Source organism: Neomonachus schauinslandi, chromosome 1, assembly GCF_002201575.2.
Source record: "Neomonachus schauinslandi chromosome 1, ASM220157v2, whole genome shotgun sequence".
NCBI lineage: Eukaryota > Metazoa > Chordata > Mammalia > Carnivora > Phocidae > Neomonachus > Neomonachus schauinslandi.
In genome coordinates, this window is record NC_058403.1 from 190,973,629 (window position 1) to 190,992,549 (window position 18,921).

At 36.4% G+C, this 18,921-nt stretch overlaps 1 protein-coding gene across 1 annotated transcript in view; it reads left to right on the top strand.

Moving 5' to 3' along the window:
* ERC2 (ELKS/RAB6-interacting/CAST family member 2) overlaps positions 1 to 18,921 on the top strand; it is a 917,787-nt gene that overhangs the window by 559,088 nt on the left and 339,778 nt on the right. Inside the window, exon 8 of the mRNA XM_044912797.1 lies at positions 16,694 to 16,831. Within this exon, the coding sequence (XP_044768732.1) occupies positions 16,694 to 16,831 (138 nt within the window). The remainder of the gene's footprint in view (positions 1 to 16,693; positions 16,832 to 18,921) is intronic.

Here is an 18,921-nt window from a genome sequence, read left to right on the forward strand (position 1 = left end):
AAGTATTAAAAGAAAATGCATAAACGGAAATCTATGGAAGATCTGTTGTGTCTTTCTCGGAATCAGAATCATCTATATATGGTTTTCATGAGGCTTTAAAGATTTTATAAAATTTTTTTATTTGTCCCATTATTTCCTTTTTAATTCCTGTTTTCTATGAATGTTTTGTGTGTTCCAAGAAGCAGACCAATTTTTCTGATGTCAGCTACTATTTGAATAAATAAAAAAGTCCATAAATATGAAAGATATATGCATGGTTAGAACTTGATACAAAAGCTATATCATGTATATAGCTATGACTTTCAGATAAAATTAGTGTCATAAAAAATTCTTAATTATTTCCTGTTCAATGTGTGTGCAAATGTACTTTTGCTACATATAATAATTCCCTTGTTTATGCTTTGCTTTTTCTTTTATTTGGGGGGAGTACAAAATATTAAAACATTGGAATATTTTGACTCTAAATTTGACGGGTTTTCATGGTTTTTTTAATGTGGAAAACAAAAGTAAAATCTTCTTTCTGACTATTATGACATTCAGCAGAAATTAGTTTGCACAGTATTAGAAGTTTTTTCTGTTTAGAAGGCTCCAGACTTCTTAACCACCCTGCCATGCTCTCAGTAGATTTAGCCATGATCAGCAAACCGTCGAGATCTTGTCCATAGTAATAATTTATTAATATTTTTACATCATGAGAATTTCTAGATGCTCCCTTGGGCTTTGCCTGTCATTTTGTCATTGGACAGTTTCAGGATGTTCCATTTTAGAACAATTTGGGGATGTTTTAAATTTGCTGCCTATTCATTTTATGTCTAAAGGAAAAATTACACAAAATTCCATACTATTTGGAAACATGCTGTCTTGGTTAGGGTTTGGATCACATTTTAAAATTAGTTTTAAAGGAAAGGAAATCATATAAGTGCTCTGGAATTCAGATAAGCACCAAGCATGGGAAAAAGGCACTTTTATTTTAGAGTGCTTATCCTTTGGGGTCAGACTGCTGATGATAAAAAAGCATTCTAGACCTTTAATATTGATTATGCATTTTGGGGAGCTGTTTTCTTTCCTGCTTTCCCTCTGTCCATTTGAATTTGGACTTTGGTAGAATTGCAGCATGCAGTATCTCAAATATTCCACAGGGTGTCATAATATGGTTGTTTGTTCTCAGAAACACTGTCTAGTGGGAGGTAGTTTGAGCCAAGCCTCATCCAGTATTTAAAGGGCTGGTTCATTTTTGTTACAGTCAAGAATTATTTACTGAGGACCTACTATGTGTGAGCTCCATGATAAGAAATGCATTTGTTAATGGTATCATATAAATCCTTTTCTTCACTTTGCATTTGGCATTTTGGCCAAGAGAGTATTTACCAACACAGTGAGTTTGCTTGAGTTTGTTTGAATTTACTTGCTGTGTAGCTTCATGCCACTTGGGAATGAATCTCAAATGGAGTCAGGTTTGGAAACTACTCAACTACCCAGCCAGCTTCTGGCTCCCTTCCCTCTATCATTTGGTGGGAATAGATCCCTAGGTGTCACAGTGCAGGAAGGGGGCTGAGAGTTACTGCTCTAAAGGCTTCTGGGGTTGCCATGGGGAGGCTGAAGCAGGGCTGGGGCCTGAGTTGGACAGTTTGAATATGAATTCCCCCTTCACCACTAGTTGTCTGGGTCACCTTAACGAGTTTGTTTGCTTCTTTTCATTTTATTTTATTTTTATTTATTTATTTATTTATTTTTATAAAGATTTTATTTATTTATTTGAGACAGAGAGAATGAGAGACAGAGAGCATGAGAAGGAGGAGGGTCAGAGGGAGAAGCAGACTCCCTGCCGAGCAGGGAGCCCGATGCGGGACTCGATCCCGGGACTCCAGGATCATGACCTGAGCCGAAGGCAGTCGCCCAACCAACTGAGCCACCCAGGCGCCCTGCTTCTTTTCATTTTAAATCCATGATGGGATTTTGAAGAGCAAATTAAACAATCCATTTCTTAAAAGTGTTTGGTAGCTTCCAGTTTTGGGACAGGATACCATAAACTCACATTTCCCTTCTCCTTCTCTCTAAATACAACTTAATTTAGCTTGTCTGGAAATAATTCAACAGACAATCATAAAAGAACCCTGAAAGTTGGGAAAGAAGAAGGAGGATTGGCTAGGGGCCTCATGAATTGAAGAACACCATGATGAGTTCCCTGGGTTTTGTTCTTGTTCTTCATATATCCCTGCCTGGGATGTGTAGAGCCCTATAACCCTGAACTGCCAAGACAAAATAGATGAAAAGAAGGAAATGCCTGTTCTCTCTGGCCAAAGGACTGGGAAAGGGAAGCCCAGCTGGGACTTAGCTCTGGCCCAGTCTGCCCACAATAGCATTGCTAGCAGAGTCCACTGAACCAACACATTACCCATCTCACACCTGCCAGCAATGGCAGGCTCATGCTGCCCACAGCAGTTTCATCAGTGGAGTAAGGGCAGCTCAACCTATTCCCAGCCCCCAAGTCCCTGGTAGCAGTGAACTACCCTGTCCCTAGCAGAAATGTCAGCAAACCATGGAGGTCAGCCAGAACCCACATGCTAAACTGAAACAAGGTGACTGCTTGCTCTAATAGAAGATATAAATAGAAAAACAAAACAAATCTTCTAACATATATTCAAAATGTCCAGGATATAATAGAATATTACTTGTCATACCAAGAACCAGAAAAGTCACAATTTGCATGAGAGAAGACAACTAATGCCAACACAAAGATGAATCAAATATTAGAATTATCTGACAAAAATTTTAAAGCAATTATCATAAAACTCATTGAACAAGTAATTACAAATTCCTTTGAAAAAATAGAGAGCCTTACTGGAAGGATTCCATAGTAGAGTGGAAATGACAGAAGATAGTCTGTGAACTTGAGGACAGATCAATAGAACTTAATCTGAACAACAGAGGAAAACTAGACTGGAAAATAAATGAACAGAGCTCAGGGAACTGTGATTCTATAACAAAAGATCTAACATATCATCAGAGCCCCAGAAAGAGATGAGAAAGAATATGGGGCTAAATAAATATTTGAAGAAGTAATAGCTGTAAACTTACCAAATTTGGCAAAAGAAATAAACCTACAGATTTAAAAATATAAGTGAACCCCAAATGGGATAAGCCCAAAGACACATCACAATTAAACCTCTAAAAACTAAGACAAAGAAAAAAAGTCTTAGAGCAACCAGAGAGAAAGTACTCAATATTTATTTGGGGGGGGTGGATACCAATTCAAATGACTGTATTTTTCATCTGAAACCATGGAGGCCAGACAGAATTGGCATATTATTCAAGTACAGAAAGAAGAAAACTGCCAGTCATAAATTCTCTATCTGGTGAAACTATCCTTTGGGAATGAAGAGGGAAATAAAGACATTTTTAGACAAAGGAAAACCAAGAGTATTTGTCACTAGTCCATCTACCCTTGAACAATGGTTAAAGGAAACTCTCTCTAAATAGCAAGGAAATGATAACAGCAGGATTTGAACTTCAGAAAAGAAGAAAGAAGAGTGGAATGGAAAAAATATGGATAAACTTTTTAAACTATCTTCATCCTTATAATTTTTTAAAATTATATTTGACAGTTGAAGCAAAAATTATAGCAATATCTGTTGTGGTGCTCAGTGTATGTAGAGGAAATAATGAGACAACTGGATTTAAAAGGTGAGGAAGGTAAAAGGACCTTAAGTAAGTACGATTTTGGTACTCCACTTGAAGTGGTAAAACATTTATCAATAGGTTATGACATGTTTCATATGTAAATTGTACCACATACAGCAATTGCTAAGAAAATATGCAAAACTGTATACTCAAAAATAGTATAAGTAAATGAAAATGGAATCCTAAAAATTTATCCATTAACCTTCAGGAAGGCAAAAAAGAAATGGAGGAAATGAACATAAAACAAATAATAAAATGGCAGGCTTAAGCCCTATATATCAATAATTATTTTATGTAAATGGCCAAAATATACCAATTAAAAGAGGTTATCCAAGTGGATCCAAAAAACCCCAAAACAGTGGGCACCTGGGTGGCTCAGTTGGTTAAGCGACTGCCTTCGGCTCAGGTCATGATCCTGGAGTCCCGGGATCAAGTCCCACATTGGGCTCCCTGCTTGGCAGGGAGTCTGCTTCTCCCTCTGACCCTCCTCCTTCTCATGCTCTCTGTCTCTCATTCTCTCTCTCTCAAATAAATAAATAAAATCTTTAAAAAAAAAAACCCAAAACAAACAAAACCCCCCCCAAACCCATGAATAATTATATGCTGTCTATAAGAAATTCATTTCAAACACAATGACATTGTAGGTTGAAAATAAAAGAATGGAAAAAGATATATCATGTTCACTTATTTTTTTTTAGAGAGAGCAAGAGAGAGAGTGTTGGGGGAGGGGCAAAGAGAGAGGGAGAGAGAGAATCTTAAGTAGACTGCATGCCTAGCATGGAACCCAACACAGGGCTAAATCTTACATCATGACCTTAGCCAAAATCAAGAGTTGGACACTTAACCGACTGAGCCACCCAGGTGCTCCTAACATTAATTTTTAAAAAGGAGAAATGGCTACATTAATAACAGATTAGGTAGACTTCAGAGGAAAGAAAATTACTAGGAACAATAGGAGACATTATATAATAAAAGAAGTAATCCACCAAGAAGACATGGTGATCCTCAATGTGTATGCACCAATAAAATATATGAAATAAAAACTGATAGAACTGAAAAGAGAAATAAACAAATTCATGATTATAGCTGGGGACTTCCACACCTCACTATCAGCAATTGATAGAATTAAATACAGAAAATTAGCAAAGAAACAGATGAACTGAATAACTCTATTAACTAGCAAGAGCTAATTGACATTTGTAGAACACTCTACCCAACAATTATGAACTATACATTTTTTTCAAGTGTACATGTAACATTCATTAAGATAGAGCATATTCAGGGTTGTAAAACAAACCTGAACATATTTATTTATTTATTTATTTATTTTTAATTTTTTTATTCTTATGTTAATCCCCATACATTACATCATTAGTTTTAGATGTAGTGTTCCATGATTCATTCAAACCTGAACATATTTAAAAGAATTGAATTCATACAGTATGTTCTATGACCAAAATGGAATCAAATTAGAATTCAATAATAGAAGGATATGAAAATCTACAAGTAATCCATGGTTCAAAGATACTAAGTAGCAGTGCCTGTTTGGCTCAGTTGGTAAATTGTGTGACTCTTGATCTCGGGGTTGTGGGTTTGAGCCCCACGTTGGGTGTAGAGATTACTTAAAAATATAAAAATCTTAAAAAAACACAAAGATGCTAAGTGAATAATAATCCATGCCTGAAAGATGAAGTCAGAAAGGAAAAATATACATATAGCCAAATGAAAATGAAAATACAACATATCAAAATTTGTGGGATGCAGCTAATGCAGTGCTGCAAGGGAAATTTATAGCATTAAATGGTTACATTAGAAAAGAAGAAATGTTGCAAATGAATAATCAAAGTTTCTACCTCAATAAGCCAGAAAAAGAACAAAATAAACCCAAAGCAAGTATAAGGAAGAATAATAGTAGAGCAAAAATCAATAAAATTGAAAACATGGAAACAATAGAGAAAATCAATAAAATCCAGCAATACTGATAAAGATAAAAGAGAGAAGATGAAAATCATCAATATCAGAAATGAAGCAAGAAATATCATTACAGATTGTGTAGCCATTAAAAAGTTGATAGAGGAGGGGAGTCTGGATGACTCAGTTGGTTAAGCATCTGACTCTTGGTTTTGGCTCAAGTCATGATCTCATGGGTCCTGAGATCGAACCCTGCATTGTGCTCCATGCTCAGTGGGAAGTCTGCTTGCTCTGCCCCTCCCCCAACTCACGCGCATGTGTGCTCTCTTTCTCTTTAAAATAAATAAATAAACCTTTAAAAAAAGTTGACAGAGGACTATTACAAACAACTTTATACTCATAAATTTGACATCTTAATAGAAATGGTCCAATTCCTCAAAAACCACAAACTATCAAAACTTAACCAAGATGAAATACATAACCTGAATAATCTTATAACCATTAGATAAATTGAACTTTTAATTTAAAAGCTCCCACAAGAGATATTTCCAGGCCCAGATAGCTTCACTGGAGAATTTTACCAAACAGTTAAAGAATTAACACCAGTTATACTCAATTTCTTCCTGAAAAGGGAAGAAAGAATATTTTTCAACTAATTTATGAAGCTAGTATGACCTTGATACTCAAAACAGAAAAATACAGTAAAAAAACAAAAACAAATGCAAAATCCCCCAAAACCAAAACCACAGACCACTATGTCTCATGAACTTAAATAAAAAACCTTCAACAAAATATTAGAAAATAAAATGCAAAAATTTATAAAAATAATATATCATGACTAAGTGGGATTTATCTCAGGTATGCAAGGCTGGTTTAACCTGTAAAAATCAATCATTGTAATCCACTGTATGAACAGAATAAAGAAGAAAAATGTGACCATATTATTTACATAGAAAAGCATTTTATAAAATTCAACACTCATTTATGATTAAAAAGTCTAAGCAATTTAGTAGTAGAGGAGAACCATCTCAACTTGGTAAGGAACATATACAAAAATTCTGCAGCCAACATCTGTCTTTCACTACTAAGTGACTAAATATAAGACTAAAGACTAAATATATTTCCCTTAAATTCAGGTAAAAGGCAAGGATGTAACATAGTACTCTGACATTCTCACCACTGTGATACGAAAAAAAAAATTGAAAAATAAAACCATCCTTTTTTGCAGATCAGCAGGGAGCCTGCTTCTCCCTCTCTCTCCCTCTGCTTGTGCTCTGTCAAATAAATAAAATCTTAAAAAAAAATAAAAATAAAAAACCCCACAAAACCTCCTAGTGAGTTCATAAAATAAGTTCAGTAAAATCTCAGGATATAAGATCAACAAACAAAAATTAATTACATTTCTATATGCTAAAATGAGTATGTGGAAACTGAAATTAAAAACAGAATTTCATGTATAATAACTCCAAAGAAAATGAAATACTTAGAAATAAATTTACCAAAACATGTACAGGATCTGTATGCTGAAATTTATAAAATGTTAATGAAAAAAATCAAAGAGGACCTAACCAAATTGAGATAATGTACTGTATTCATGGTTTGGAAAACTCAACATATTAAAGGTGTCACTTCTCCCCAAATTGAGCTATAAGTTTAATGAAATTCCTTTCAAAACCCCAAGGGTTTTTGTTGAACATACACAGGCTTATTATAATTTTTTGTATGGAAATGCACAAGCCCTAGATTAACTTAAAACATTCTTGAAAAAAAAAAGTTTACAGTTACAATATAACTGATGTAATCAAGCCAATCTCCTATTATTGGAGTGATAGATAGGTGAGTGGAACAGAATAGAGAATTCAGATATATACCCACACGGATATGCCTAATTGATATTTTACAATGGTGCAAAGACATTTCAATGGAGGAAGAACAGCTTTTTTTTTTTAAATAGTGTTTGATCAATTGGACATCTATAGGCAATAAAAATGAACATTGACCTAAACCTCACATCTTGTACAAAAAATTAACTCAAAGTAAACCATGGACTTAAATGTAAAATATGAACCTATAAATGTATTAGAAAAACTATAGGATAAAATCTTCAGAATCTAAGGCTAAGTAATGATTTCATAGAATTGACATTAAAAGCATGATCTCTAAATTGGACTTTCTGCTCTGTGAAACATCCTGTTAAGAGGATGAAAAGAAAAGATACAGACTCGGAGAAAATAATTGTAAACCATATTACAAGGGATTGGTATCTAGAGTACTCTCAAAGAACTCTGAAAAGTCAACAGTAAAATAAAACCAAAACAATCCAATTACAAAATGGCTGAAAGGCATGAACAGATATTTACTGAAGAGGATGTACAGATGGCAAATAAGCACATGAAAAGATGTTCAAAGTCATTAACCATTAGGGAAATGCAAAGTAAAACTACAATGAGATGTCACTATACATCTATCAGATTTACTAAAACAAGAAGTAATGATGACACCCAAAGTGTGTGGGAATGTAGGAAAACTAGATCGTTCCTACATTGCTGGTGGGAATGTAAAATGGTACAGCCACTCTGGAAAACAGTTTGGCATCTTATACAGCTAAATTGCAAGTCCCATGACCCAGAAATTTTACTGTGGTGGTATTTATCTCAGAGAAATGAAAACTTATGTTCATAGAAAAAACTTACACATGAATGTTCATAGTAGCCTATTTGTAATAGCCCCAAACCAGAAACAACCCAAATATCCTTTAACAGGTAAATGGTCAAACAGGCTGGTATAGCCATTACCATGGACTACTACTTAGTAATAAAAAGAACAAACTATTGATAGACATAACAATCTGGATGGGCTTCCAGAGAATCATGCTGAGTGGAAAAAACAAACAAACAATTCCAAAGGTTATGTTATATACCGTGTGCCTATGTTTATGTAACATTTATGAAATGATAAAGTTATAGAATGGAGGACTGATTCATTGTTGCCAGGGGTTAGAGATGGGGACAGAGACAGAGGTAAGTGGGTACAATTATAAAAGGACAACACAAGGGATCTTTTGGGGGATGGAATTGTTCTGTAACCTGACTTTGGTGGTGGTCACATGAATCTATACACGTGATACAATTGCATAGAACTAAATACAGACAAACACACACACACACACACATACACACACACCAATGAGTGCATATAAAAATGGTGATAACTGAATAGATCAATGGGTTATGTGAACATCAGTTTCTAAGTTGTGATACTGTGTTATAGTTATGCTAGATTTTACTACTAGAGGAAACTGCGTGACAAGTGTAAGGGATCTCTTTATACTATTTCTTACAACTGCATGGAAATCTCAATTATCTCATTATAAAATGTTAAAAAAAACCAAGCATTTAGAACAATGCCTGGCTTGTAGTGAAGAGGTCTCGTACATACAGTACCTATTTTATAAGCTTAAAAAGTTTATTTTTATTTTAATTTTAGGCCGTGTAAAAATGGCTGCATCAGAAATGCCATGTTAAAATGTCACACATCCCATTATAATTATTTCTTCAGATCTGGATAAATTTCTCTTGCAGAATTCTTTGTTTAAGGAATATTTTAAAAGACTATTATGTTTTTATTGTAGATGAAATATATGGGTATAGTACTCAGAATTCTAGGATGGCCCTCATGACATGGGCTCCCTGATGTTATGTCAATGTTTGGATTACATTTTATGCAAAAGGGAATTTGCAGATGTAATTAAGGTTGCTATTCAGTTGACCTTGAGTTAACCAAAAGGGAGATTATCTGCGTGGGCTTGAACTAATCACTTGAGCATTGTAAATCTGAGTCTAGAGGTCAAAGACAGAAAAGTCAGAAAAATTCAAAGCATGGAGGAGGGAATTTGACATGTAAGAAGTGCTCTGTTGCTAGTTTTGAAGATGGAGAGGGTCATGTAACAAGGACCTAAGACAGGTTCTAGTTGCTGAGAGCAACTGCTAGCCAATAGCCAGCAATGAACTGAATAATGCCAACAACTTGAATGATCTTGAAAGAGGACCCCAAGTTCCAGATGAGAGCTCAGCTTGATTGATCCTTTGATATCAGCTTTCTGAGACCATAGGCAGAGAAACCAATTACACCATGCTTGGACTTCTGATCTACAGATTGTGGGGCAATAAATTCATGTTGTTTTAACCTGCAGAGTTTGTACTAATATTTCATGCAGTAATAGAAACCCAATACAATGGGTTGATTTAAATCTTTTTATTTATTTTTAATTTTAAAAAGATTTTATTTTTTTGAGAGAGAGAGTAAGAGCGAGAGAGCACACAAGCAGGGGGAGGGGCAGAGGCAGAGGGAGAAGCAGACTCCCCATTGAGCAGGGAAGCTGGATGTGGGGCTTGATCCCAGGACCCTGGGGTCATGACCTGAGCCAAAGGCAGACGCTTAACTGACTAAGCCACCCAGGTGCCCCTAAATCTTTCTATTTAGATCCATGGTTTAGAGGATCCTATACTAGCAACCAGTTTTGCCTTTTCCTTGGTGTTATGTAAAGGGTATTTCTAGAGGAGGATTCTGGGAAGATGGAGGAGTTGGAGGCACCAGGAATTTGTCTCTCCATCTAGACAATGATTGCACTGTCAGAATCTGTCTGATGTAACTATTTTGGAACTCTGGAGTCTATTGAAGGGTTGCAACTTCCAGGGGAAGGCTTAGATGGTAAAATGCCATTAATTTTGGTCAATATTAGCTCTTAACACAGTGGAAGCTAACCATTTCCCATCCTTTAGCCAAGTGGCAGGCAGCTGAACATGTGTGCCTGGAGCAGCCTACACACAGCTTGAAGGAGCCAGAGTGAGCAAAAAGAAACCCACTTTCCAAATATCAAGGATCTGTGTTCTGATCATTGATTGTTGCTTCTGATCTCAGAGATGCAGTCAGAGTCAGCAGCCATTGTGGTTGCACCTCTCCACATTGGCGCAAGCCCCTTCTCTGCTGAACTGACTTCCAGAGGACTTAAAGGACTCCAGTCCTTTTCCTCCTCATTCGTTTTCTCTTTTGTGAGCCATACATTGAAAATTAGGACATTCATGAACAACTGCAGATATAAGGAAAATTGGAAAATGATGACACATACCTGGGCTCAGAAAAGACTTAAAAAGACCTTATATTTATACCTCAGACTGATCTTTGGCACAGAGATAGCCTACAAAAACAACGACAATAACAAAAACAACAACAACAACAAACCCCAAACAATAAAAACAGTAAAAAACCCCAAAAAACCAAAACCAAAACAAACAAACAAAAAAACCCAACAAACCGTGGGAAATGGGGAGAATCTGATTTCCAGAGTTATCACATCCAGTTTTCAACATCAAAAATCACAAGTCATACAGAAAGTAGAAAAGTATGGTGTAATCAAAGGAAAAAAAAAATCGACAGAAACTGGCCCTGAGAAGACTTGATGACAGATCTACTAGACAAAGATTTTAAAACAACACTCTTAAAGATGGCTCAAAGAACAAAAGGGAGATGCGGGGGAAGTAAAGAAAGAATGTAAGAGCAAAATTGAAGTATCAGTGAAAAGATAGAAAACTCAAAAGAAACCAAAAGGAAATTCTGGAGCTGAAAAGTACAATAACTGAAAGGAAAAATTCACTAGAAGGGTTCAAAGGCAACTTTGAGAAGTCAGAAGAAAGAATGAATGAACTTGAAACAAAAATAGATAAGATTGAAGAAAAGTAAACAGAACCTGAGAGGCCTGTGGGACATCATCAAATGGACCAACACACATATTAAGAGAGTCCCAGAAAGAGAAGAGAGAGAAAGAGGCAAAGAGAATATTTGAAGAAATAATGGTTGATACTTTCCAAATTTGATTAAGGACATGAATATAAACATCTAGGAAGCTCAATAAGCATCCAGAAAGATAAATTCAAAGAGACTCACACCAAGACCATTATAACCAAACTTTTGAAATCTAGAGACAAAGAGATACATTTGAAAACATCAAGAGAGAAGTGACTTGTCATTTACAAGGGATCCTAAATAAGATTATAAGCAGACTTCTGATCAGAAACTTTGGAGGTCAGAAGGCAATGGGTAGATATAATCAAAGTGCTAAAAGAAACAAACAAAAACAAAAACTTCTGTCAACCAAGAACGCTATATCCAGCAAAACCATTCAAGAGGAAGGCAAACCATAAAAGGCTCTTACCTATAGGAAACAAACTGAGGGTTGCTGGAGGGGGGTGTTTGGGGTGATGGGGTAATTAGGTGATGGGCATTAAGGAGGGCACTTGATGTAGTGAGCACTGGATGTTATATGCAACTGATGAATCACTAAATTCTACCCCTGAAACTAATAATACACTATATGTATTATTACACTAAATTGAATTTAAAAAATTAAAAGAGTGAGGGAAAAATTAAGATACTCCCAGATAAATAAAAGCTTAGGAGTTTGTTACCACTAGAGCTGTCCTACAAGAAATTCTTAAAGGAGTCATGTAGGGTGAAATGAAAAGACACTAGATGGTAACCCAAAGCCATGTGAAGAAATAAATATTTCAATGAAGGTAAGTACGTGGGCAATTATAGAAGCTAGTATTGTAATAATGGTTTGTGATTCCATTTTCTGTTTTCTACATGACCTAAGAGGCTAATATATTTACAAAAATTATTAGTCTAAAAACTAGTATTATTGTAACTTTGGTTTGTAACTCCATGTTTCATTTTCTACATTAGGTAAGAAACTAATGCATTTAAAATAATTATTACTTGTGTTTGGGAACACACAATGTATAAAGATAGAATTTTATGACATCAGCAACCAAAAGGAGTGGAGATGGAGCTGTAAAAGAGTAGAATTTTTGTATGTTATTGAAGCTAAGCTGGTATAAATCCAAAGTGTTAAAATTAAGTGTTACAAATTTAGGATGTTACAAGTAATCCCCATGGTAACCACAAAGAAAATAGCTGTAGAATATACACACACACACACACAAAATGAATATAGAATGTAATCATTTCACTACAAAAAAATCAACTAAGTACAAAAGAAGATAGTAATGCAGGAAATGAGGAACAAAAACATTATAAGGTATACAGAAATAAATAGCAAAATGACAGATATAAGTTCCTCCTTTTCAGTAATTACTTTAAATGTAAATGGATTAAACTCTAATTGGAAGACAGAGATTGGCAGAGTAGACTAAGAACAAGAAAACAAACAAACAACCCCTCCCCACCACCCGCACCATGATCCAACTATATGCTATTTATAAGAGATTCACTTTAGATCCAAAGACACAAATAGATTGAAAGTGAAAGGATGGAGAAATATGTTCTATGCAAGTAATAACTGAAAGAGACAAAACAGACTTTAGGTCAGAAAAATTTACAATAGACAAATAAAGGCCTTAAAAATTAATGAAAGTTTCAATACTAGAAGATATGACAATAACAGGCATTTATGAACCTAACACCAGACCATCAAAATATGTGAAGCAAAAACTGACAGAATGGAAAGAGGAAGAAGATAGTTTTGCAATAATAGTTGGATATGTCTGTACTCCACTCTCAATGATAAAATAATCAGAGAGAAGATAAGTAGGGTAATAGAGGATTTAAACAACAAAATAAATCAATAGGATCTAACAGACATATTCAGAACACTCTATCCAACAATGACAGCATGTGCATTCTTCTCAAGTGCACATGGAACATTCCCCAGGCTAGACCATATGATAGCCCACACATTATGTCTCAATAGATTTTAAAAGATGGATATCATAGAGGGGCGCCTGGGTGGCTCAGTCATTAAGTGTCTGCCTTCAGCTCAGGTCATGATCCCAGAGTCCTGGGATCGAGCCCCACATCAGGCTCCCTGCTCCGTGGGGAAGTCTGCTTCTCCCTCTTCTACTCCCCCTGCTTGTGTTCCCTCTCTCACTGTGTCTCTCTCTGTCAAATAAATAAAATCTTAAAAACAAAAAAAGATGGATATCATAGAAAGTATCTTCTCTAACCACAAAAGGATGAAGTTAGAAATCAGTAACAGAAAAACTGCAAATTTTGCAAATTTATGGAAATTAAACATCACACTTTTAAAAAATGAATGGATTAAAACAGATCACAAGAGAAATGAAAAAATACTTAAAGGCGAATGAAAACAAAAGAAGTGCAATGTACCAAAACTTATGGAATGTAGAGAAAGCAGTATTAATGGGGGAATTTACACATCAAAAGAGTATCAGCAGAGTAAAAAGGCAAGCCACAGAATTGGAGAAAATATTTATAAATTGTATATGTGACAAGCAATTAATATGCAGAATATATAAAGAATTCCTAAAGCTCAACAACAACAACAACAAATCAAACAATGTGATTCAAAAATGGGCAAATGGCTTGAATAGGCATTTCTCTCAAGAAGATATACAGATGATTACAGCTTTGTAATAAAGCTGGAAGTCCGGAATTGTGATGCCGCCAGCTTTGCTTTTCTTTTTAAACATTCCTCTGGCTATGCAGGGTCTTTTCTGGTTCCATACAAATTTTAGGATTATTTGTTCCATTTCTTTGAAAAAAGTGGCTGGTATTTTGATAGGGATTGCATTAAATGTGTAGATTGCTCTAGGTAGCATTCACATCTTCACCATATTTGTTCTTCCAGCCCATGAGCATGGAACGTTTTTCCATTTCTTTGTGTCTTCCTCAATTTCTTTCATGAGTGTTTTATAGTTTTCTGAGTACGGATCCTTTGCCTCTTTGGTTAGATTTATTTCTAGGTATCTTGTGGTTTTGGGTGCAATTGTAAATGGGATCGACTCCTTAATTTCTCTTTCTTCTGTCTTGTTGTTGGTGTATAGGAATGTCACTGATTTCTGTGCATTGATTTTATATCCTGCCACTTTACTGAATTCCTGTATGAGTTCTAGCAGTTTTGGGGTGGTTACTAACATAACATAATAAAAAGAAAAGAAAAGAAAAGAAGATATACAGATGGCTAGTAAGCACATGAAAAGATCACTCAACATCATTAGTCATGAGGGAAATGAAAATCAAAACTCTAAGGAGACACCATCTCATACCCTTTAGGATGGCTACTATCAGAAAACCAGAAAATACCAAGTGTTATATTACCTGCATACTGGTAGAACCCTGGTCCTAACTTCTTCAGTCCTCTCAGTGATTTGGGGACGCCCCAAGGAGCCTCTCACAGGCTCCTAGTCAGTCTTATTTAGCCTCTGTTTCCAGTGCCCAAAGTCCCTTGAAATCAGTGCCTATCACTGCCCTAGGGCTGATGCCCTGAGAGAACGTATCCTCTGTCCTGTCCAGGGCACTGTCTCACAGGGTGACAGGAGGTGCCTAATCAGTTTGCTTGGAACCACCAGGGATTTACACATATTCACATACACAAATGTATCCGTGGGTGTGGGTGTACTCACAGTAATAACACACACTCTCTTTGAAGAGCCAGTCCTCTCAGCTGTTGGCTTCTTTTATATAATGAGTATCATTCTGATATGTAACCATCCATATTCTTGTTCAGCCATCTATTTATTTATGGTGTTGTGTAACCTCACGAACACTTGTCTGGAATGGAGAAAACCTTTGTTTTGACTGCAGATGATTATGCCTTTTGAGTTCCTGTGTTTTCCATGAAGTTACAGTGAATTCTCACAGTGGTAGGTGGGCAGGAATACACTGCATTTTTGTTGAAGGAGAAGCCTAATTATTTGACTATAACTTGAGTTCCAGGATGTCTGTCTCAAGGCAGAAAACATGTCTTATTAAAAAGATGCATTGGTGGGGGAAAAAAAAAAGGAAAGAAGGAAGAAGGAAGGGAGAAAGAAGGAAGGAAGGAAGGAAAGAAGGAAGGAAGGAGGGAAGGAAGGAAAAGGAAAAAGTCCATCTCTATTAGTTCAAATCCCTGTAGCCATTGGAAAAATTAGCCAAGTTCCATGTCCTGCCAGTTGAGGGTCAGCAGGGTCTTTGTTTTTGCATTCAGAGCTATTTTCCTGCTGTTACCACTGCCACCTCCACTGTCACCCTCTTCTCCTCTCGTTGTTGCTTTGACTGTCATTATTTGTGTTGTATTCCAGATTTATGCTAAATGAATCAAATAATCCAAAAATTTGTTTAAGTCACACATTGTTAAACATGCCTTTGGAATGATTTCCTGCGAAAGCCTGGGTGCAGAATACAAATATTTTGAATGGACTTATCTTAGAGTTGTACTGCTTTTTTTACTTGTCACTTTAAAACCCTTAATACAAATAAATTGTTTGTACAGTGGGCTTTTTTTAATCCTGAGATAAGAAATACATGGTTTGAAAGCAGAGAATAAAAACATGAATGATAATGTATGCAATGCCCGGGAAAGGTCCTTGCTGCTGCTCATGGGCAGGCATTATAATCAGCTATTTGGCGTGTTTATTTCAGGCTGCAGATAGTGGATAAAAGTGGCTGGTTGGTTGCCAGCACATGACTTAGTTGCCAAATGGAGTGTTTAGTACTTGTTACATTTGATTTATATCACAAGTTCTTCCCATTAACAGTCTACTGATGATAACCTACTTGGCTTTTCATGTGGTTACTTTGAAACAGCCACTTGACAACATTTGGTGTATCACAAAGTTTAATACTGAATAAAGGAGTGAGTGAATGACTACATAGGTTCTGCCATATATTGATATGGTGCTTGTTGCAGAATGGGCACCCAATACATGTCTTTTCATTGAATGAAAAAATCCTGCGTATGTATTTCTCTGATTCATTGTACGAAGATTAGATTGTGGACTAATCTGGTAGGAAGGATAGAAATAGGTAGAAATAGCAATGCTTACATGTCTGAAGGGCTTGCATCAGTATGGAAGGAGATAGTCTGCTCATCTCTATTGAGCAGACTACCTCCATTTAAATACAAAGTTGAATTACATGGAAGGATGAGGTCTCATCAAAATGGCCTTGATTCTAAGTCAGTGTAACTTCAATGCTGACAATGTCCATAGCCTGGGGTCTATTTTTTAAAAACATGTCCACTTCAGTATCTTGGCCTTGGATCTGTAATAACATATGCATTAAATATGGTGATCTTTATTTTCAGATTGAAAACTTGCAAGAACAGCTTAGAGATAAAGACAAACAACTAACCAACCTGAAAGACAGAGTAAAGTCCTTGCAGACGGATTCCAGTAATACGGATACTGCACTAGCAACACTAGAAGAGGCTTTGTCAGAAAAGGTGAGCTTGGGCTGAAAAATGGGGGTGTCAGGATTTAGGGAAGTGTGGGGAGGAGGAGATGATCTAAATGTATTTAAATATGCCCGCTTTTCTCCATGTGCTCACACTACCCTCTGTTCCAGCTAGACCTCCCACTCCCATGTTAGCCCTCCTCAGTATACTTGGCACATTAAAAAAAACCAGGAGAGCCTTGAAATGCAAACCTGATTACATCACATTTGGACCTGCTTAAAAACCTTCACTAGCTTGTTACTGTTCTTAGGATGATAAAAACTGAAATCCTTAACCTGGCACATACGTTCCATCCCTTCATCCGATCTGGCTCGTATCCGATCAGCTACCTCTCTGCCTGCTTGCTTTACTCCTCTTTCCTTCCCATCCTCCCACCCTCTTTCCCTTTCTCCTTCTTGTTCTTCTTCTCTCCCTCCTTCACTATTCCCTCCGTCCCTTCCTCTACCTTCCCTCTTTTTTCTTCTTTCCTTCCTTCTTTCCCAGCCTCATCCCCCATCTCTCTTCTCTCATTCTGTCTATTCTGGCTATGCTGGCCTAGATCTTCAAGTCTGCCATGCTCCCTCCTTTCTCAGACCCTTTGCACACACTATTACCTAGGCTAGAATGTTCTTTACTTTCTGCAGATTTAATTCCTCCTCTTCTGGGAGTTCAGTTTCCTGAGAAGCTATATTACACAGTAGTCATGGATGTGGACTTGGGAGCTAGACTGCCTGTCTCCTATATTCCCCATTATCATGGTCTATAAACTGTAGTAATGAAGTCAAATGGAAGGAGACTTAGGTAGGAGCTAGTCCCAGCCCTGCCACTAACTAACTGGATGACCTTGGCAAGTAACTCTCTTTCCCAGCACCTCAAATTTGTGGAATGGAAGGCATTAGACTAAATGGCCCACAGATTTTTTTTTTTTTAAGCCAATGTATCTTAAAGAAGGCTTCTTTGACTCCTACGTCAGAATCACCAGGAGGTGCCTGTTGAAAATCTGAATTATTAGGCTCTATCTATACCTACTAAATCAGAACTTTGAGAGGGCTTGGGATTCTGCACTTTAGCGAGTTCCTGGAGTGAACATCCAGTCATTGTGATGTTCACTCTAGTCTGAGAATCACTGCACTACATAAAAAAATAGAGATGCTAAAAGGAAGAGCTGTAATTCTATGGCTAGATAGAAATGATAACATTATAACTTTAATATTAAATTATAAAGATATAAGATTTTACTTGAAAACATAAAAGAATAAGTAAGATGATTCTTCAGGAAAAATACTCTTTTTTTAAATTTTTAAGAATTTATTACCAAAACTCTATGTAGTAATTTTCTTTGTAAAAATTTGAATGAGGGAATGTTGGTTTGAAAACTATTAATGAGTATGTATCCTGTTTGCAGTTTTTGAGTGATATGATGTCATTCCATCACTACCTCTCAATTTGTTTCTGCAACTTTACAGAAGTAAACATATACCATATAATTTTTCTATGTCGTGGATTCTTGGCGGGATTTTATCATTTTTTTTCCCCCGGCCCTATTAAGATTTGATTTATTCTAGTTTAAATACCCAAACAGTCCCCAAATCTGAAACTGTTCCTTTTATTTAAGCACTTCCTTTGAGAATGAGGGGACGACTGCGAAGGAAGGTTGAGGTCTGTGGGAGTCTGCCCCCCTCATATTCATGCCACCACTTGAGAGTTGCATCACGTGGGGCAAGCCTCTTCTCTTAGTACATTATTTTCAAACTGCACATTTAAATTAGCTGACCTCTAAGTTCCATATTCTTTGGAACTACCTTGATAATAATTATTCAGTTTGCTGATCCACAATCTCAGGCACATGGAATCTGAATTAGGCAATAGATGAGGAGTTGAGTAGTTAGATACTTTGAAGAGCCAGGCAGAGAACAAAAATGAGGGAAGTGGGTTTGGTGTGAGGCAGTAGGGACTGCTGGCAACTGTGGCAAGCTGCAGAGTCCTTGACCTACCTCAAACCATTCAAGTTCAGGTTTTAAAGTATTATGATGCTCAAGCCAAATGTGAGGTAGGCCAGCTTTGTGTGAGCTCTTAGTTTTCAAACCTTATTTGCATCT